General features: G+C 45.0%; 1 protein-coding gene across 3 annotated transcripts in view; it reads left to right on the top strand.

Moving 5' to 3' along the window:
• The window catches only part of LOC147748463 (A.superbus venom factor 1-like), a 1,277,467-nt gene that overhangs the window by 1,082,383 nt on the left and 171,810 nt on the right, over window positions 1-23,274 (top strand). For all 3 annotated transcript variants that reach the window (XM_086962056.1, XM_086962049.1, XM_086962065.1), the window contains one exon: window positions 19,092-19,143. In XM_086962056.1, the coding sequence (XP_086818182.1) occupies window positions 19,092-19,143 (52 nt within the window). The remainder of the gene's footprint in view (window positions 1-19,091; window positions 19,144-23,274) is intronic.

Here is a 23,274-nt window from a genome sequence, read left to right as displayed (position 1 = left end):
TAGAAGGAAGGAGGTCTGTCTCAGGACTCAATTTCCCAACACCCCGCAAGGGGAGCTTGGAAACACTGGAGCTGAATTTCTCGGCAAGAGAAAAGACAGCGTCTCTCTCAGTGCGTCTGCTGGAGGGTCGGCTACTTTCGGCACTTGCTGTAGCGAGATGCGTCAGGCAAGTAGATAGTCGAACTGCTCCAAACCACTGTGTGTTTGCTTGGGCAAATGTGGGCATATTTATACCTTGAAGGTGCTGAGTTTGACGTAAAGGTGGACATAGTAAAATCATCAAAGAGACTCCATGATTTCTTGGACAAATCAATATTCAAGCAAGGGGAAGTCCCTAACTGCTGAAGCTGACTTTTCCAAGAAATCGTTGAGGATTTTCGGAACTAGTGGAAGTAGCCATGCCGTATTTGGACTGCATGAGCTATGTCTAAATATGGCGATGATTTATTTGCCTATATAAGGACAAGGTGATTTATAACTATTATAAGGGCATGAATCGGGAAAATTACACTAGGGTCCTAAAATGCTATACAACACCGACTCCACCTTATTATGTTCGACATTACTAAAATATAAGCACTAAAACATATCTAAAGCATGTGTTTACAATCCCACCCAAAAATACATAAAAATGCATTTTAAATGGTTGCACACGAAAATTAGCATTAATACTGTACGCATTTAAAAGCAATGATTTTATTTTAAGCATAAAATTTGATATTGGCAAGGCTAACTGAATGAATCATAAAGAATTACATTAATGAAATGGCTCTAAATACAGAAGAAAACAGTCGAGACCATCCCATAGCAGAATATGTAAGCTGTTTTGGTTTGTCGATAAGGTACATATCATTTCTAGGAAGTATTCAAAGAATTCCTGTTCTCTAAGAATAGTTCTACTTTAAGCAGAGTTCCAAATTTAGAAGTTTTGTTTTGAAAAAGCGAAGGTCGGATTCGGAATTCATAGAACGCTGTGTGCTAATTTCAAAAGTTATTCTCGGTGTCAGGAGAAAACATTAAATCTTCTAAGCTGGCAAAGAAATCGTCTACCACAGTAGGTGAAAGTTGAACCACTTCATTAAGTAGATCAATCGTACACAGATGAGAAGCATCGCCCTCAGCGTCAGTCGCATTAGCAATGTTCGCAGCAGATGGTACCTGTGTGCCTGTTGATACACGTTTCTCACCCTCAGCTGGAATTGCTGGTGAGACCTTTAATGAATGCCGTCATCAGGATTGGTTGCCGCTGGGGACAACACAATGCATGAGCCGTTACCGAACCAAGCAAAGCGTCAACATCTGTTGGCAGCGCTGATGGAAGTGTTAGACAGATATCCAACATGCATTGCTCTCCACAAAGCAGGCATCGTAGAACAGGTAATATGCAATCTTGGTCTGAACGATAGGAACCACATGGTATTCAGATCTCTCAAATGAGCCAAGTGAAGAATCTGTGTTATGCGTTCACGATACTGCATTGCCACTAGTGTGCTCTCCATGGTAATCTGGGTATCGCTGGTGACTGTACTTGCATATCGGAGTAGAATGAACAAAAATAGTATCCCTGCTATGACTCCCAAAATGAGAGGCAGGCCGCAGAACACAGAGTGCACGAAGTTTGGAAAAATGCCTAGGACTGCTTCAAATGGTGCTAACAGTCCCGAAAAAATCGTCTTAAATACATGTACAATACCACTGGTATCAGACATGTTTAACATATGACCTAACATTTCTGCGAAATGTATGGGGCAGTTTGTTGATAATAAGGCATGTATCTCCGCAGAGGACCTTCCAACTTGCAGATCATACGTCTCTCTGGATGAGGTCAGTGGCACAGTTTTTTTTGTAAAATAATGGCTTTCATTCTGCTTAAAGTATCAATTTGTATAGAAGAGACGTTCAGTGAAGGCCATAGCGGTAACTTCCCGTCTGTCTTAGTTTTAGGAAACAGTACTTGCATACAGCAAGTGACCCTGGCTGACACACTAACGAGATAGACTCTTCCTGGCATCATTCCGCAACAGCTGTGATCATTCAACATTATGCAGCTCCCATTGGAAAGCTGCCTAAAACTTGTATCTATCACTGCTGCCGGGAACCCTGCAGGGGGCATGATATGTTGGTTGAAGAACCATCACAGGCTCCATGTAAATTAATGCCTTGACAAAGAAGTGTACCGCTCAATGTGGTTTTGCAATTTTTACCACTAAGAAATACCTCCTTTTCCCCACTCCAACATTTGTGTGTGTATGGTAAATCCCAGGTCGACTTTATGTATTCTTTACCCAACCTTTCATACAGGCCTGCTGGTATGGGTTTTATGCAATAATGAAACTGGAAAATCGTCACTGGTATTGTGATGGTGCCATGTATTATCCATTCAAAGGCTGGTTTCACAGAAACGGTTAATGGTAATCTCTCCAATTTTTCTATTCTCAGCACCGTATAGTCTACTCCCCTCTGTGCCAAAGAGATTTGTTTATCTGTCAGGTTAAATCCAGTAAACAATGACGTCGTGTTGATTAGATGCCAAGGCACATAGCCTGAACGAAGGCTTTGTAACGTTCAACCTAGCAGCATTATAGAACGCACTAGAGACTGTCCATGTTGTAACACGAACAAGTCTTGTTCCATTATGTCTATGGCAGATGATACAATGCTGTCCAAATAATAAATTCTGGATGACAGAGTTGTTAACCCATTTTCAACTACAGAGAGAGCTTTCTCTAAATTAATACAATCAATTTCTTGTATTGGTTTTGCTGTTTCCATTTGCATGACTGTCAATGCTTCATTCTAAGCAGCATATAGACCGGCGTATATGAAACATTTATGACGTGGTTTACGAGGTCCTTGTAAGAAGTCTCTCAAATCCACACCATCTTTAAGTAAAGTTAAGTGTTGTTTTATATCTGGTAGTGCGGATTTTTGTAGCCGCTCAAGGCACAGTTTTCCTACACTGTATGTTGTTATTATCCCTGGATGTTGTCTCTGGATATATCTTGTATCTGGCCTATTTACTGTAAACCCTTGTGTCTTGTTCAGGAATCTATCTTGACAGTTATTCGTGTCTGTGGGCCAGATTAACAATTTTTTCCAATCAGGATTAGTTCTGTTTTGTTGTAAAATATAATTTATGTCTACCTCCTCATCTGTAGTTCCATTACTATCAGGTGTGGGTTTAGGTATGGACGGTTTGTTTAAATCTTTTATCTTAGCCAGGCCAAGACAAGATGTCTGTTGAACAGTTTAATATAAAAACAAAATTTGTTCTGGGATGATGCAGGCTCTAAATAAGGCTTCTAAACTTTGCACCTGCCAGTCTTTTGTGCCCCAAACAGTTTTTGTCTCAATGTTGTCCTTCCAAAAGTCAAAACCTAATGTGGACAATTGAGCATAAAAGGCCGAAGAATACATTTGCTTAGTATTAGTTAACATACTTTTCATACCTGTCTTATTAACATTTTTAAAGTAAAATGTTTCTGGATCTGTGACATTAAAGCATGAGAAGTTTGGAAATTTTTCATAAAATGTTTTAGAGCTACCCTTTGTGGCGTTGGACAATGTTCACATTGATTATAAGTTTGCAGATTTGTGCAAATAATGGTGACTATAATGATTAAAATGATACATTTGTTCCTAATCTGCTGAACCTTCTAAGTATTCATGCTTTGTAAATTTTGCTGACATTTCTAAGTCTGCAATCATGTTATTAACAGTCGCAAAGCCCAATCATCAGAAAATGTACTGGGTGAAACAAAATCACTCAGGGAAACCTTAAACTGGTGTGGAATCTTCAACAGCTCGACCGGACCATAAATGTCATAGTCAGTTCTGTCCCATGCTATACCACCTGGTAGGGGAATGGCTGTGATGTTTACTGATGACAGGTCTCTTTGCTCACGATAAGATGATTTGTGTGGCTTCAGGAGCAAGTGGATGTTCTTACTTGCTGTGTCCATTGTACTATATTTTCCATCTATCAGCTTTCCCAAACTTAAAACAGGAATGAGCCAAAGTAGGAGAAAAAGTACACCAAACACAATCCAAAATTCAACCCATGGTGAAACCAGATATGTATTTGTGAGCGGGTGAAAAAGTTCTGTTACTTGTTCCTTGAAAGTTTTATTTGCTGGCGTTGTTTTGGGCTCACTGGGACTCTCAGAAAACGTATCAAAGTTGATGAAATAGCCAGAGGCAGTTCTGTCAATTGTTGGTATCGCACCTGGATTATTTGAAATCGCTGGAGCTGCTTGTTCCCTTGGCATATTAGTATAGTCAGATGCTACATCATTGTAGACGGTAGTTTCTTGGTGAACTGTTATTTGGGTTTCAAGAGGCACAAGTTCCATGTCTTTGTTGCATAGTCCTTCTTTTCGTAATGCAGATACTTTAAAGGTGATGAGTCTCTCAGTTTGAACCTCTTGGATAGAAGCAAGATTTGGTTGTCTGCTACATCTTTGGAGTCCACTGGGCCTACTACTTATTATCGGCCACATGGTGTAGTTTTACCAGGCCAATTGATACTGACCTGTTCTCCTTTCTTCCAGCAAGGGGTGGCAGTAACACTGTTCTTGATCCGTGGATTGCTAGTACATGTACTGGTTTTATGTAAGAAGGCCCAAATTCCTTTTTATCCGCTATTTTCTCTCTGACCAGATCACCAATTTTTGGAATCCAGACAGATCTTGCTGGGACAGGTGGTTTCTCTTCAGTGGCAGGGGCGGCTGGTGACATTTGAAACTGGTGAGGCGGAAAGTGATTTGCATACTGCACCGTACCGAGCGAGCGCAGCGAGCGAGCCCGAACCCCATAGGGGGGGTTTGTTGGGGTTACCCCCCAAGAAATTTTTTTTAAAAAGAAGAAAAATTGTGCATTTTCAAGCAAATTTGAGAAAGCAGAAAGGTTAATAAAGCAATTGTGAAAGTGCAGTTATTACATTACTAGATGGAATAACATAGGGAGCTGCTTATTCAGTATAACCACAGAGCTTCATACATTCCGTCCTATTACGCTCAAGTGCTGAATTCAGACTATAAGATTTTCATGAAAATCTCAGCTCTAAGAGTAGAAGAAGTTGCACAGCAGTTGGGAAACAGCCTTCACAAAGCATTGGGAACCACGCTTTACCTTTACCATTAGAACGCATGTGACTATCACGCATGTCTTTCCACACAGATGATAGTGTTAAGGTGAAACAAAATATACTTAATATGCCATTTGATCAGTAAAATCTGTGCAGTCTCCAAATAGAACAAACACTACAAAACTTTAAAAACTGAGATAACAATGCATTTCTGAGTACCTCAATCAGTATTTTTTTTATTCAACAAACAAGTAGCAGCATTCACGAACCATGATCTTGTGAAATTAAATCAGAAACCGGACTGTTATTACATTTAGACACAAACACAAATGCAACACAATCTCTGAGGAGGGCGCGGCTGCCCGGGCTGTAAAAGAACGCCCTGTGTCTAAAGCAGCCTCACAGCACATATTTCCTGAAAGCTGTTTCATGCACAATTCCTTCACCTTTGTTTTCAGAGCAGACGCAGTAGCGTTGCCTTCTGAACAAAGTCATAGAGGAAAGGATTTAGCTAAAAGGCCCCCATCACAAAGCATTTTACACATGCAAATGATTTGTTTTCATGGTTCACTAGAGGTGAATTTACACTTGAAAATGGATTTCCTCCTCCTAACGAAAGCCCAGCATGGTGTGATATTTTCTGGGTAGTAAATCTGTTTCTGAGGGAGAGTGGTAGGCATTCCAGAGAGAGGGTACCTTGTGAAGTGTGTGCACTCTAACAAAATCGTGACGGTGTGATTGCTCACAAACATTTTATAGCCCATTTCCACCATGGATAAGGTCGGAGAGTTATTTCTGTGAGGGCAAAAGTAAATATTTTCCTGGGTGACGACGGGCAGGGAACTCCTCCAAAAATGTTAATGGTGGTGCTTGTGGGTAAGGAATTTCTACAGAGGTGAAAAGTTTGCTGTGGTTATATAGAGCTAAATTAAAAGTGCAGTTGCACTCTCGTAAAGCTATTTTACTCGCACAATTTGCACATTGTTCAATTAAGCACCCGGAATGTTAATGGGAATTAAAAAATGTTATTCCCTAAGCACTTTAGATCGGGGGCTGTGTTGCTGCAGCGTTTCATCACCACTTTCGAAACAGTTAGTACAATGTGGAACTCCACCGGCCACTATTAAAACCCCATAGATAGCACGCACCGCAGTATATATCCGATTCCGACCGAAGGTAGGATGGAACTCAACTGCATATACACCCCGCCCTGGGCCCCGGCCTCTAATGAGTCATGACATTTTATCCTCCTAAAAAACAAGTTCAACTGTCTGAGATACTCACTAAAAGAAGAGTAGTCGACCACTGCTAGTAACTATTGTACTGTCTGTAAGTACTACTACTGGTGATGACGACGAGGCGAGCGACTCGAGAGAAAGCAAAGCAGGCTGGTGATGCGCACACGGCCACTCTACACGACACCACAAGGCGAGTCCCAGGGCCCCAGAACCGGATCCTACGTCGTCAGCAGCGCCGCGCGCTGCAAATGGCCAATCACTGCATGACTACATGAAGTCAGACGCAGTGATTGTCCATTGTGCAGTGCGGCTGAGCCACCCATGCGCGGCATCCAATTATGGATTGCCCTGCCTGCATGCAGCGCCAGGATTGGCTTGGGGGCACACTAACTGCTCGCCCTGTCGCCCTTGTTAACGCCGGGGCTCCTGCCCGTTTTAACCAGCACCCCCCTGGTCACTATTGTAATGGGGGAACTTTTCATGCGCATGCTCGGGCTAGTTTCAGCCCCAAGCAGCACTTGCGCGTTAGGTCTGCCTGCAGTGTCTGACTCTGACATGGACTCAACTCAACTGTCACTCACACTCAGACCAGCCCCGCCGGCCCGCCCACCCCCCTGCACAGCGCACTCCCATTTCAGTCGGGTGCTGCCCGGATTCCCGGCGGCGCTCGGATAATCCTGTTAATTAATTTTAAAAAGACAGTGACAATTATTTTACTTGCAGCCGCGGGTCCATGGGCTGGTGGGGCTATGCCCCTACGCCCCAATGGATGCACCGCGGCTGTTCAGTGGTTGTTGGCTTCTGTATGGTGTTGCTTAGACTTCTTCTTGTTTCATTTAAGTCCCGCAAAACAGCCAAACAGTCTTTGATATCAAAGGGTTTTTGTTCTACCACTGAAGTATGATGATCGAGGTCTTCGACAATCATTCTAGTACCAAAAAGCATTTCATATGAAGTGATTCCACCCAGAGAATTTCTTGGCAGGTTGTTAAGACTATGTTGGACACTTATTAGATGTTTGACCCACCAGTCACCCAAGCCTAATACCCTTGCTGTTATAGATTGCTTTATGTCACTGTTTTTTCTTTCCACAACCACATTCCACAAACACATGGCCTCCTTGTAAGCTTGAGAGCTAAAAGCAGGACCCTGGCCAGAATGTAGCGTGCCAATTGCGTATGTGCCGATAAAGACTCACAAATCTTTTATAATAGTTCATGCGTCAGCCGAGCGCTGAGGCCACATCCAAATGAATCTTGTCCTAATAGTTATGAGACCGCTTTTGTCCATAGTAACAGACATCGCAATTAATTCCAAATTCGGAAATGTGGGCATTCATCCCTGGCCACCAGTACATCTCTTTTAACTCTAGTAGAGATTTTGAGATCCCTTGATGTATCAGACCTTCTCCCATATGTGCTTCTTGAATCAAAGCACCTCTCCGATTCCTGTTTGGAATTACCCTATCCCCCACTCCAGGGATTCGAGCGAAAGGAACAGAGTTCGCATCAATTATGTATGAATATTCAAGTAGATAGTTTAGAGGTAATGCTGCACCGCAGCCTTTGCTTGTGGCATTGACAGCTAGCATTGTTTCACTGTCTATTTGTGTTTTTGAAAGTGTGATTGCAGCTACGGTAGCCGTTTGCACAGCTGCCTTCGCGGCTTCATCAGCAATGAATTCCCTGCAACGTGAACTCCATCACACGGATGACTCAGTGTATAGATCACGTGAGTCTTTTGTAGTTCTTTCTGTAACTGAACAACTTGTTCCCAAAGCAACTTATGCTTGATTGTGCCATCTTTTGCTTCTTTGAAACCGTTTTGAACCCAATTCAGCAAATATTCATTGTAAGATTGGACGCAGTAATTCAAATCACACACTATGAGTTTGGGGAATTTGCGATCAGTATTTTCAAGCGCCATCTTGAAAGCCTGTAGTTCAGCTCACTGAGCTGTACAGTCTCCGAGGGATGGAGTTTTTGTGACTATAGGTCTGAATTTACAATCGCGCCTGCGACCTTTGACAATCGCACATGCCGCACTATAAGCTTGTTTACCCCCAATTGCGGGCTGTGCTGATCCGTCTGTATAAATTATACATCTGTAATGTTCTAGAGGAAGAATCTCAGTGGGCAGAGGACATTCTTGTTCGTATTGTAGAAATTCTTGAGTTTTCAAGTAGGGGTAAAAAACGTATTCAACGTCTGTTGCAGCAAGAGAATTAACCCATTGTATCCATCTTGGATGTAAAGCTTTTGCATTTGGAATGCTCGCTTTTGTCACTGCCTCTAAGGCAGATACAGGTGTAATGACTTTTATGTGTATTCCCTGTGGTGGGCTCTCTCTTTTGCAACTGCAGTTTGAACTGCTGTCAGAATTTTTTCTGTTGAAGTGAATTTCATTTCAGCTTGTGTGTACAAGTGTGATTTGTAAGCTATTGGTACCTTTTCACCTTCATTAAAGGTTAGGTATGTGAATCCGCACCTCCCTTTGATGATTTGGATTACAAGGTTGCGTTCGTTTACGCATTTCTGTAAATGGGTTGTTGCTAACATGTCTGTTTGTACTGAACGCAAAATTTCTGTGTGGTTTTGAGTTCAATTAGTAGGTTTGAAATCAGGTTTGATTAATTCGTAGAGAGGTTTAACCCTTCCTGCGTAATTAAGAATGTAGGAGCCATATGTATCAACAAACCCTTTTGCGATTCCTAAATAGCGATTTTTAAGGAATCGCTATTTAGGAATCGCAAAATGATATGTATGAAGAAATTCGCTTTTTTTTGCGATTCCTTAATCTTTCTTATTTGCGAATTCGCATTTTGCAAATTCGCAATTAAGGAATAATTTCCAATGCATTCCTATGAGCCAGGAGGCCCATAGGAATGATTGCAAAATAATTCTCAAATTGCGAATTCGCAATTTGCTAATCGCAATTTGAGAATAATTTCAATGGTGCAGGGGTGTCTCAAGGACACCCTGCTGCACCCCTGTAAATTACATGTGTGTGCATATGGCGCACATACATGCCCAATGGGCATGTATGTGCGTCATATGCCACCCTCACAAATGCACAATTGTGCATATTTACAAGAAAGGTGGTAATTTGCGATTTCTAAACCTGAAATCGCAATTTTTTAAAGCTTCATACATAGCATTTAAGGAATCGCAAAATTGCGATTCCTTAAATGCTTAAACAAAATAAGGTCTCGCAATTTTTTGCAATTCCTTATTTTGCTAATTATTCATACATTCAAAAATCGGTAAAAAGGCCGTTTGCGATCGGCCTTAACGAATCGCAAAAGGCTTCATACATATGGCCCTAAGTTCTTCCGAAATTCAGGAATCCTAGAACTGACTGTAGGTTTTTCAGCATTTTTGGAGGTTGCAGCAGCGCACATTTTTCTAAAAAGATGGGTGCCAGGCTGTTACCTTCACTTGAATGTTCGTATCCTAGGAATAGGACGTTGAGGTGGCCAATTCTTGATTTCTTAAAATTGAATTTGTACCCTTCAGAGGCGAAGCCAAGTATTATGGTGTTCACTCTGTTCAAGTGCCTGTCCAAGTCGTTGTCTGTAAGATAGATGTCATAAACATAAGATATTGCCTCATCATCATACGCTTGTAGTAACTCTGTTACTCTGGCTGAAAATAACCCTGGACTATTCTTGAATCACTGAGGGAGACGACAAAAGTTACGCTGTGTCCCCATAATTGAGAAAGCGGTCAAGCACCTGCTTTCAGGTGCGATATTTTGACAGAAGAAACCGTTTGAAATATCTAATGTTGTTTTATATTTTTTGTGCACGATGTTGTTCATCAGCGCTGCACTGTGTGCATTTTGTACTGCAAAGGTTTTGCAACAAGAATTTAAATGTCTGTAGTCCAAAACTACACGATATGTATTGTCTGGTTTGGAGACAGGAAACAAAGGATTGTTCATGGACGAGGTGTATGTTTCAATCACTCCTTGGTATTCAAGTTGATCTAAGATCTCACTGACCTGTTTTTTAGCTTCTTGCTTAACTGGATACTGCCTCTGAGCAGTAGGTTGATTTTTTAACTGGATTTTATGGTGAGGAGAGTCCTCATCTCATCCCACATGATTTTTATATAATGCTGGAGCCTGGGCCACAGCCCATTTTCTGGCATAAGTTTATTTTTTATGAATCGGAATATGATTGGAGAAGGCTGGCATAATAATCTCTTCGCCATGTGGGCCCTCCCTGACAAATTCAGGTGGCCAGTCTTTTTCAGCCAGAAGGATGTCATAGCCCGTAGAGAGTTTTTCCTAAAAGAGTTCTTTTATTTTTCTAGTTATGTCCCCCTCTATCCAGAGTTTTACTTCATATAACTTATGGGGTACACTAACCCTAGTATTGGCAGTTTCAACCTGAATGTATTCAGTCAGGTCCACTGTCTCAGGATGATCTTTTAGGATCTTGTGAGCTATGGTAACTTCTGCTGCACTGTCCAGCATTGTCTGGGCCCACTCCCCGTTCTTGAGTTGTGTCCTCAAGATCCTCGGCATGTCTGATTTTTAGAGTTGCTACCTTCTTCTTGGTGAATTGAGTTTTCTTATTTTTTGAAACGTGTTGATCGTCTTTGGACTTCACACGTTCTTCCTTGTGTTCTGATTGTCCTCTTCTTTTGGATTTCTGTGAGGAAGTCTGAAAGGTACAAGAGGAACGTGTATCAGTATCTTGATATCTATCAGGTTTTCTCAAATTATCCCTATTTCTGAGGTTATATCTTCAGAGTGCTCCTTTTGAAGAGACCTACATCTGGATTGAGAACACTTCTCTTTAGGAAGTGTCTGTCTAGTATTTTCCCACTTCTTTTTAGGAGTAGTGATAGTGTTTTTAATAAAAACTTTTTCAGGATTTTCTGTCAGTTCGGGTTTTACTGGTTTCCCTCCCAAACTATCTCTACCTAGTTCTTCATAGGATTTTTCTATTATTCTGGCCAGTTGATATGGTTGCTCAGATACATCAAGTTTTTGGTGGATTGCCACGGATTCTGCTTCACCTTTAATATTAGCTAATATTATAACTGAGACCTGTTTGAAATCCTTCAGTAACTTCATACCGAGATTTAAAGCATGCTCTGCCCCGTATTCATTTTGAATCTGTTTCAGGACGTCTGGTATCACCACCATAGATGGTACACCATGAGTTTTTGTGTAGATTGCAGCAAAGACTGTACCCCAAGTGTCACAGTCCTCTAGGTGTGGTGCTATCCCCATTGGTAAACAGATTGTTAGAATCCTGTGTTTCTCATGAGGTGTACTATCTGGAAATACTGCCTCGATCTGAGTAATTTTTTGAGCTAACCAGAATGGAATTTGTTCCCTTTTTGTGGGTAATTTACCAATGACTGATTGTATACTCTGTTGTGTAATTTTGTTTGTGTTCCCTTGATGAAGGGTTTGCTGTGGAATTCTGATAGTCATTGGACTGTTAGAGTCCGCATGACATATTTACCAATTGTCTATGGATTTTAATTAATTGTTTTAGCTGAGCTAACAGCTCTACATCTGTCATTCTTTCAATGTCAGGATGTGCTGTATAGCTGGCTAGTACCGGCCATGTTGCTCCTGGTCTACCTAGACAAGACAGTCACTCAGCCTTTTGGGTGCCGATCTCATCGCTTACCTATTCTCAGAGGCGGGACGCCGAGGAAGTTCCTCTCTAACTCATGGGCCTACAACATGGCACTGTAACTCTCAGCTGCAACTGCTTCGTGCTGGTGATGTCCACTCAGTGGTGTCCATCTTTGAGCATCTCAACTTGGCAGCAAGCAATGCTGTTCTTCCTGTTCACAGTTTGTAGAAGAATGTTCCCTCTTTTGTCTCCTCCTGTTGACTGCTTCCTGTGAAGAAGAAGCCCTCAATTCTGGTGTTTGCACAATCAACTGCTTCCCGTTCCATGTGAAAACACTCTGAATTATCAGGTATCAAACCCTTACGGACCACCCTTGTCCCAACACTAGGTTTGAGGCTGTTGGGGGAAGTTACCTTGAGTATATAGGGGAAAATGTATTTCTAGATATTGGCAACAATTTCAGAATTTGCCTTTGAAGGGTAGGAAATGGAATTAATTTAATGCAACCGAAAGAAAAACATAGTGATAGATTCCTCACCTTAGAATTACCCCCATGTGTCAGACTGGATCCAGAAAGTTTTCATCAGCAGTACCCCTGCACATCGGAAGGTGGCGTTGTGAGGTTCCGTGTCCGTCCTTAGCGTTGTGGTTGCCGAGAAGATGCCGAGACAGCTACTTAGATACCGCCCTCACACGCTGATGTCAGTTCTTTCTTTTTCCACGCCAGCACACGCAGATCCAGAGAGAGCAGTACCCCCAGTCAATTTTTGACTGAGCTTTTTCAAGGCTTTTGGTCTCCATTCTTTTGAGTCTATCGACTCCTGATGTCGTAGGGATGCCCGGCTTAAAGAACTGCGGGGACTGTGGATGACGGACCCACACTGTGTGTGTCTCTAGTGCCTTGGGCGCGACCTCAACCCCCAAGTTGTGCCCCAACTACCGGGCCATGGCGCCGAATGCTTTGCGGGAGTGATCCCGAAAGTTGCTAGAAGCCCGGCAGTTGGCTCCACGACGCTCAAGGTCCTGGTCCCGTGGGAGGTCGAAGGACCGGTCGCAGAGTCGTCATCATCGTTCGTCTGGATCTAAGTCTTCGCACTTGGGGTCAGGTAAGTCGAAGCATTCCAAGAAGAAGTCGAAGAAGCTTTGTTGTCGACGCGGCTGAGGGTGTGGGTGGTGCCACCCCCTATGGCTCTGGCGGAGCCTACGTTATCGCTGCCGGTCTACCCACCCTTTACGAGTCTGTCCGCGACGCCTGTCCAGGAGCAAGAAATTCTTGCTGCCATGGCACGACTCTTTGGGCCGTCTGGCCCCACCGGTGTGCCTTTGGGCCCCGCAAGCCCGACTGGGAGTCCTGCCCTTCCATCACCAGCGGCTGGATCCTGTTGGACCCGGTTGACACTATAACACCTCCACCGACGTCAACCCCCTTCGGCACCACCTCTGACGTCGTCAGGTGCTACAAACAATGTTGTCCCCGGTTTCAGCCCTGAAGTGGATACGGCACCGGATCGGCGTCACTCGGCGCTGATCCTGGTGGGGTTATTCTATCCCCATGTTCTTCCTCCTTATTTTCAGCCTATTGTGCAGACTTCGGAGGAAGGGGAGGACTGGGAGGGGTCTAAGGACCCTCTCGCACAGCAGTGTGAGTATGACCCGTACTGACACCTCTCCTGACCTTGGCATGCTGTCTCCTCCTACCGTTTCTACATAGGAAGGTGCAAGTTAAGCAGTGGTTTTGCATAGGGTGGCCGAGGCCCTCAACCTTGAACTCCCTACAGTGGCCGTCAGGACTAACCTCCTGACAGAAGTGCTTCAACTGGCGGCGTCTTGTACGGAGCCCTTGCTGCCCTTTAATGACGTACCTTCGGACGTTCTTTTGGACATTTGGTCCAGCCCCAACACAGGGGCTCCTGTGGACAGGAACGTGGCCTGATGCCATCGCCTGGCTCCAGACGACCCCCTCTTTCTCCTCCAACACCCCACCCCTGAGAGCTTGGTTGTCCAAGCCTCTGCTTTCCAGAGCACATTCCCTTCCGCACCCCTGGAGAGGGAATCCAAGAAGCTGGAGCGGCTTAGCAAGAAGCTGTTTTCACAAGCCAGCTCAGGGTTGCAGTCGGTGAACACTGCATGCCTCTTGGGCCGTTATTCCCACTCTGTGTGGGATACGGTTGTGCAGGTGCTGCCTGACTGTCTGGAGGAGGCCCGGAAAGTCCTCTCCCAAGCTGTGGCAGCAGGGAGAGATGCAGCTCATTCATTGTGGGCATGATACCGCCGACTCACTGGGCAGGGCGATTTCCACGACGTCAGTGGGTGGCAGGATTCACCATCATTTCCCCCACTGGTGCACTATCACCTCGGACAGGTGGGTGCTGCAAATAGTCTGAAGGGGCTACTCCCTCCCCTTCAAGGCTACCCCTCCAGCCATGCCACCTCAGTACCACAGTATGTCAGGGGACCATCTTGCGCTTCTTCAGCAGGAAGTCACGGCCCTCTTGGCCAAGGGTGCCATCAAGAGCATTCCTGGCCCAGAAATGGTTGTGGTTGTTATTCCCACTACTTTCTGGTCCCCAAGAAGGACAAAGGTCTGCATCCTATCTTGAACCTCAGGAACGTTAACCGCTACATCTGGTAGTAGAAGTTCAAGATGTTGACGCTAGCTCAGGTCTTGTCTGCCCTCGACCCTTGAGACTGGACGGTAGCCTTGGACTTGCAGGATGCATATTTCCACATCCCCCTCCTGCCGGCTCATCGGCATTATCTGCTGTTCACAGTAGGCCACAAGCACTTTTAGTTTACCGGGCTCCCCTTTGGCCTTACCAGTGCCCTTCGGGTGTTCACAAAAGTGATGGCGGTTGTCGCAGCTCATCTGTGCAGATCAGGGGTTCTACTCTTCCCCTATCTCAACAACTGGTTGTTGAAGGCGTGCTCGGCCCGGGCAGTTGTCTCCCACCTCCAGACTACGGCCGACCTCCTGCATTTGCTGGGGTTTTCCATCACCGTGCCCGAAGTCGCACCTGATTCCCTCTCAGAAGCTCTTCTTCATCGGAGCAGTTCTGGACTCGGCACAGTTTCAGGTTTATCCTCCCAAGCAACGAGTCTGGGATATTCGGGCTATGATTCCAATCTTACAGTCTCTCTCCCGGGTTTCGGTCAGGATGACCTTACGGCTCCTGGGCCTGATGGTCTCCTGCATCTGGCTAGTGGATCATGCCAGATGGCATATGTGGGCTCTGCAGTGGTACCTGAAGTTCCAGTGGGCATATCAAAAGGGCAACCTGTCCGATCACGTCCAGATCTCGGAGGGCACTGCACAACAATTGCAGTGGTGGCTCACTAATCACAATTGGGTCAATGGCAGATCCCTCTCCCTTCCCCAACCGGAGCACACAGTTGTGATGGACGCGTCCCTTCTGGGATGGGGTGGCCACATGGGAGAGGTGGAGCTCAGAGCCCTCTGTCTCCGGCGGAGTCCGGGCTCCACATCATCAACCTTCTTGAGCTTCGGGGGATCTGGCTTGCACTGAAAGCATTCCTTCCCTCTGTCCCGGGAAGAGTAGTGCAGGTGTTCACGGATAACACCACCGCCATCTGGTACTGCAGCAAACAGGGAGGGGTGAGGTCGTTGACCCTATGTCAGGAGGCTCTGCGCCTCTGGACATGGCTGGAACACCAGGGCATTTCCCTGGTCGTTCAACACCTGGCAGGTTCGCTGAATGCCAGGGCGGACAAACTCAGCCGCCGGTTAAGCAATGGGCGAATTTTGCGAATCTCGCGTTCGCGAATTTTGCGGATTTGCGAACTCGCAATCCGCAAAATCCGCGAATTCTCGCGAATCTGCGGATTTTTTTTTTTTTTGTGTTTGCGCGGGTTTCTGCGAGTTCGCGAGGGTTTTGTACAATGTCGCAAATTGCGAACTTACCTGTCGGGTCGCAAGTTTCGCGAACTTGTTGTTTCTACGTGTCCAGCCTGTTTGGGACACTCTTCTTCATCACTGCCACTCTCTGTCACCACTGCCACTCTCTGACTACTCATGCCACCCTCTGGCCCACCCATGCCACCCTCTGTTTCATCACAGCACCCTCTGGTTGTCCAGTCAGTGTACATTATTGTGGCAACAAGCACACCTTCCCTGCCTCAAGTGACCTGAATTAATTTGGGGCTGATTAATGTGTCACAGAATATTTTTTTAGCTGGCACCTGCTTCCTTAATGCTTCCTGATTAGTGATCTTTTGAACTTGCTAAGTGCTTTCATTGTTGCAAAATTAGTTACAACACCTGCCCTGCCCCAACTGACAATAATGAATTAGGGGCTGATTAATGGATTTGAACCTCCAGCCTGGCTCCTGCTTGTCTCCCTTAGCTGTAATTCAGGACCTTTGTGGCATATGTGTAACTATTCTGAGGTTCAGAGCAGGGTCACATAATAGTTGCAACTGGCAACTGAACTCTGGAGGGGCCCCTCAGGAAGCACTACAGGAAATGGCTACTAATGATGAGCCTGAACTTTTGAACCTGGTAAGTAGTTTCAGTTTTGCTAAAATCGTATTTCTGCAATTTTGCACTTATTCGCGGGGCGCGAAGTTGTACTGGGAAGCCGCGAACTCACGCGAACAGTGCGAGCAAAATCCGCTGCTCGCGGATTTGCGGATTTTGCGGGAGATTCGCGAATCTCGCGGATTGCGAATTTACCGAAAATCCGCAAAATCCGCGAGCGAAACGGATTTTCCGCCCATGCTTACCGCCGGTGCATGATGGATCACGAATGGCGTCTGAACTTGGACGTGGCTCAAGGTCTCTTTTAGCAGTGGGGAGAGCTTTGGTTAGATCTATTCACCACCGAAGAGAACGCGCAACGTCATCAGTTCTGTGCGTTGGAATTTCCAAGGCGGCACTGGCTAGGCGACGCTTTTCGTTGCAAGTGGATTTGCGGTCTACTATACGTCTTTCCGCCTATACCACTTCTACCCAGAGTGCAGAAGAAGATCAAGCACAACAGGGCCCAAGTTATTCTTGTGTCTCCGGACTGGGCTAGAAGAGTATGGTATCCCAAGCTACTCAGCATGGCCATCGATCCTCATATCTGACTGCCTCTTTGGGAGGATCTTCTGTCGCAGCAACAGGGGACGATCTTCCATCCGAACCTGTCCATCCTCCACCTCCTTGCGTGGAGATTGAGCGGCGCAGTTGATGTCAATTGACCTGCCTCCTGAAGTCGGCGATGTTATCTTGGCAGCCAGGTGTCCCTCCACTAAGACGGTAAACGCCAGCAGGTGGAACAAGGTTGTGGCATGGTGCACAGCAAATGCTGTGGATCCCCTTTCTGCTCCTCTTTCAGAGGCACTCCTATTCCTCCTTTTTTTGGCCCAGCAGGGCTCTGCTCTGGGCACTATCAAAGGCAATTTCAGCATTTTTACGGCTTCTAGATCAGCCTTCCCTTTTCAAGTCCCCTGTTTTAAGTAGATTCTTAAAAGACATTACTCATCTTTTCCCTCCTGTTCCTTTCATAATACCTTAGTGGGACTTGAACCTGGTTCTGACATATCTAATGTGTGCTCCCCTTGAGCCACTTCACAACTGTCTTCTTTGTCTTCTCACTTTAAAGACTGCTTTCCTGGTTGCCATCACCTCTGCCAGAAGAGTGAGTGAGCTCCAGGCTCTTTCTTCTAAACCTCCTTTTCTTTCTGTCCATCCGGACAAAGTTGTTTTTAATGACTCTTCCATCTTTTCTGCCAAAGGTTGTCACTGCCTTTCACATTGGGCAGACCATCACTTTTTTCCATCCTTCATTCCGCCTCAAAATCCCTCAAAAGAGGAAGAGAGGCCCCACCGTCTGAACCCAAAACGTGGGCTCTCGTTCTACCTGAACCGCACACAACAGTTCTGGGTGGATGACAAGCTCTTTGTTGGCTACGTGGGCACCAAGAAAGGTCGGGCTGTGCACAAGCGGACCATCTCTCAGTGGGTCATTCTGTGCATAAAGGCTTGGTATTCTTTGGCTAAAAAGGAGCCTCCGGTGGGGCTACGCGTCCATTCGACCAGGGCGACGGCAGCCACTACTGCTTTGGGACGGGGAGTTCCCTTGCATTACATCTGTCAGGCAGTTACGTGGGCCTCGCTGCACACGTTTACCAAGCACTACTGCCTGGACAGCCAAGTCCGGAGAGACAGCTTTTTTGGCTGTTCTGTTCTCCAGGACTTTCTGGTGTGATCTTGGTTCGCAGACCCACCACCGGGGTTGGTATTGCTTGGGTATCTATTCTAAGGTGAGGAATCTATCACTACGTGTTTCTTTCATATGAACAAGTTACTTACCTTCGGTAATGATATATCTGTAAGAAACATTAGTAGTGATAGATTCCTTACCACCCCACGCATCCTCCCCATCCTGCAAACTGATTTCTAGGGTTAAGGTCATTCCTTTCAGGGCCCTAGTTTCACGGCACCAGTGGTCAGTATCTTGCATGGCTCTGCCTTTCTGGTGCGGAAAGTCATGTACAGAACTGATGTTCGCACGCGAGGGCAGCGTCTAAGTTGCTGCCGCAACATCATCTCGGCGACCACGACGCCAACAACGAATGCGGAGCCGCACGACTCTACTTTCCGACGCGCAGGGGTACTGCTGACGAAAACTTTCCGCATCCAGTGTGACACCTGGGGGTAATTCTAAAGTGAAGAATCCATCACTACTAATGTTTCTTACAGATATATCTTTACCGAAGGTAAGTACCTTGTTCAACAGGGGTCGGAGTGAATGTCCACGTCTGATGATACTGAGAAGGCTCAAGTACAGACATAGATACCTTATGCACCAAACAGTGATCAGAAACGCATCTGCCCCCAAATGCCAATTAGTAATGCAAGGATGAGAATCAGTTTTGTAATTGAGGCCTGATTGTGTTGTTCCCACTTATTGTTGTTGGTCCCAATTATTGTTAACATAGGTTGTTTTCAGCTGCTGGTGATTTATTAACACAACTTTCACTTCAACAGGCTTTGTTGGAAAAATGGTGACATTTCAACGACTCAGCACACTGGTTTACTCCCATAATATGCACAATAATATGGACATGTTTTTCATATTTTCTGAAAGGTTGTTACACTTTAGGCCTCTGGGGTGGAAAGCTTGATTTCAATTAAACCTTTTTCTGTAATTTTTCTCTCTAGCTAGGAGGCCAGAAGGTGCACAATCCACTGTCCTAATCGAAATCTGCACCAGGTAAGACATCGTTTTGACACACCTACATAAACTCATTAAAGAAAGCAGATGCAGCCTTTGCTTCACCGCTGATACACAGGGTAATCTTATGTGAATCCACCCTTCACTCACTACAATAGTGAAAGGGCTGGGCCCATAAGTTCTGGATCTTTTCTAGAGACACAACCCAATGGTTCTTTAGCAGCATGAAAGTGTAGAGGGGAGAAAATCTGTTAGTAACCCAATCAATTAACTAAGAATTCCTTTGGACATATAGGGCCTCATTAGGATGTTGGTCGGAAAGCTGACCTGCATCCTTGGTTTGACTTTCGACTGCCGCAATATGATTGCAGCAGTCGGAAGGCAAACCGGCAGGTCATTCTGGCTGGCTTCCGACAGGCTCAAGGAGCCGGCCGGCTAGCCAGAAACCACAACATAATCTTTTATGGATTACATTTCCACTGTCAGGATTATGATGTTCGTTTTGGACAGTCTTTCCAAGTTGGGCTTTTTGACATGGAATGACATAGCCCCCAGTGGCCTCAAGTTGTGGGCCAGGGGTCACATAAGGTGCCTCCCTGTGAATCCCTGTCCCATGTGGCAGGCACTGTGAGGTGCCTGCCATGCAGTACAGGGATTTACAGAAACTCCCATTTCTCTATTATAAATGGTGTGGCTGGTCTCCGACTGCAGAACAAGCTCCCATAGAGAAATGTGAGCTTGTGACCAAACCATGTACGGTCGTATTGTAATAGGGTGCTCGGAACTACCGACCTATGGTCGGTTGGTTCTCACACTGAAACGGTGTCGGGCGGACTCAAGTGCATACAACATCGTAATTAGGGTCATAGTAACCACAGACAACTATGTAAAGTTAGTTTGATTTATTACAAAGACAAAATAACTGAACATAAAGACACCTCAAGATGAGAGTGTAAAAATTGTTAGAATTAGCATAAAGCCAAATTTGCGTATCCAATTAAAACGATGTAGCATAAACAATACAATTAATTCAAGAAGCGGGATGCAGAGGATCAGAAAACATGAGTCCAAATTTCCTGCATCAAGGATTGGTGCGTAAAAGCATTAATCTATCCCTACACTAGTACAAAAGTGACATTCATACTTAAGCATCGTCAGGAAGAAGGACAACAGGTGTCAGCATGTGGAGTCTTCCTAGGAAGTCTCTCCACCATTAATCAATAAACCCTAGCTCCCCTTGTTGGTTAAACACTGCAGAGACCTCAGCGCCGAGATGCCCTAGGGCCTTCGTTCGCGCTTTATAAGTGTTTTAATAAATAAATAAATAAATAAATAAATAAATAAATAAATCAATGGGTCAGATCGCATAAGGCTACCAAAACAGAGCTTGCTCTCAGATGCTCTCTCTCTCCAAAGGCAGAAGAAGAAGTAGGACCTTTCGCTACTCCCATCATCTCATTATTCATGGATAACCTTCCCAAGATTCATTGCAGATCATGCCATCTGCTCTAGGTACAATCTGAAAGGTGTTTTTCCATGGTACAATGTTCGTCTTTTTTTGCAACATGTTGTCCTTTTTTCCCAGGCCTTCTCATGTATGAAGCACAACAACCTTTCTTCATTGACTCAAGCCACATGATGTATCATCTTCCCTTGTTGCCTGACTAGTAAAACAAAGACATTATTCTAGCTAACAAGAATGCTTCTTTCACCTACAACACAAAACGTGGGAAAGAACAATTTCCACAGTGCAAATGAAATTCAACTATTAATTCTAAAGCTAAAGTTTCCAGGGAACTGCATTTCAGGTCTACAAAGTTTAGCGAACATGAGAAAACATTTAGGGCCCGATGTAGGTCGCCCAATACCGGTCGGTAACGGCCGATTTCGGCTGTTACCGACCGGTATTTGACTTTTGACATGTAGGTGGCTCGGAATTTACAGAATCAGTATATTTACCGATTCGGTAACTTTACAGGGTCATTATTTTTCCGAATCAGTAAATATACTGATTCTGTAAATCCATATGTAGGTGGCACAGTTTGCAGGGCCACAGGCCCTAAGGAATTCTTAACTTACCACCCAATACCATTGGGTGGTAAATTAAGAATTACTGTGTACATGCACATCTGTGCATGTACACCTGTGCCATGTGGCACACATACATGCCCTAAGGGCATGTATGTGTGTCACATGGCACACAAGCCAGAAACAGGGGTGCAACAGGGTGTCAAAGTGACACCCTGTCCCCCTTGGCAATTTGGTATTTTACAGATTCGGTAAAATACAGAATCAGTATTTGCCAATGATTCCTATGGGCTTCAAGGCCCATAGGAATCAATGGCAAATACCGATTTGGTAATTACCGAATCGGTAAATACCAAAACTTACCGATTCGGTAAAAATACCCACATCCCGATTGCCAGTTCTTAAATACCGAATCGGTATGATTCGGTATTTAGGAATCGGTAATCTGGGATTACCTGCATCGGGCCCCATATGCTTTACGATTTTGCATGAAAAAAGCAAGGCATCCTCAGTTAATGCATTTTCCTACATATTAGCGACACAATTAATATACATTTTTAGTACATGAATAATTATCATACAAGAATACAAGTTGTTCACGTTACAGTTTTCTGCTAGTTTTGTTTACTTTCCAAGTTAATTTTCTCCATGTTATTTTTAAATGGCCTAGACACTTCATATTTCAAGTTAATACATTTTACAATTCTAAGACAACATGACTAATCCAACCAGTACTACTATGACCTCTTTCAATGCCCTCACCATTGATCAAGTCACGAGCATTTTCAACATGATTAAAGCTGGATCAGCCTTGGATCCTTGCCCCTCTTCTGTACTAGCCACAGTACCAGACACAGTCGTCCCCATCATAACCACCCTCTGTAACATTATTCTAGCATCCGGTTCCTACCCTGACTCCCTGAAAAATACACTGATTAAACCTCTGCTTAAAAAACCTGGGCTAGATAAAAGCGAACTGAAGAACTACCGTCCCATTGCTAGTCTCCCTTTTCTAGCAAAGGTCATAGAAAAGGCTATGAACCAGCAGTTATCAGCCTATATAGAGAACAACCACTTGCTGGATGATACCCAGTTCGGCTTCCGCAAATACCACGGCACGGAAACCGCTCTCATCAAAGCAGCCGACGACATAAGAATCATCCGTGACCAAGGAGGTACTGCTGTATTAGTCCTCCTTGACTTGTCGGCTGCTTTCGACACGGTCGACCACAAGATTTTGGTCGACCGTGTCGAGAGGATGGGCATTCAGTTCACTGCCAGAGACCTTCTGGCCTCTTTCCTGACCAACAGAACTCAGGCGGTTACACTGGGTCCCTTCCAGTCGGCCGACCTGTCGTTACCGTGTGGGGTCCCACAAGGCTCATCCCTGAGTCCGACACTATTTAATATACATGTGTCGGACCTCGCCAGTGTCATCAAAGCATACGGGATGGGCCTGACCTCATATGCCGACGACACCCAGTTGGTTCTGGCCATAAAGGGAGACGGACAGGAAATGGCGGAGAGATTTCAAGATGGGATGATTGCCATAGGTGAGTGGATGGCAAGAAATTGCCTGAAACTTAATTCCGATAAAACGGAGGTGGTTATCTTCGGCAATCTCTCCCCAGCCTGGTCGGCAACTTGGTGGCCAGCGGCCATGGGCACTCCTCCTTGTCCCACGGCCAAAGTTAGAAACTTGGGTGTCACTTTTGACAACCAGCTCAACTTCATGGCCCATGCGAATAAGGTGGCTGCCAATGCTCACTTTAAGCTGCGAATGGTAAGGAAAATCACTCCTTACTTGCCAGAATCAGCAGCAAAAACACTGGTTTCTTCACTAGTGTTGTCTTCATTGGACTACTGCAACGGTCTGCTGCTCAATGCCCAGAACAGAGTCATTAAAAAACTACAGACAGTGCAGAATGCCGCCGCCCGAGTGCTTTAAAAAAAACCCAGATTTGCACCCATCTCGGACACGCTTAAACAATACCACTGGTTGTCCATTCACAACCGGGTCAAATTTAAAGCTCTGTGTATTATCTTTAAATCACTCCAGGACCTAGGACCCAGATTCCTTAGAAAGCAACTGATCCCCTACAACCCCCCGAGAACGCTCAGATCCACCTCTCTTAATCAACT

This window comes from Lissotriton vulgaris, chromosome 1_1 (genome assembly GCF_964263255.1).
Source record: "Lissotriton vulgaris chromosome 1_1, aLisVul1.2, whole genome shotgun sequence".
NCBI classification, from domain to species: Eukaryota; Metazoa; Chordata; class Amphibia; order Caudata; family Salamandridae; genus Lissotriton; species Lissotriton vulgaris.
Note: the sequence above shows the minus strand (reverse complement) of the source record. Positions and strands in the feature narration are given on the sequence as shown.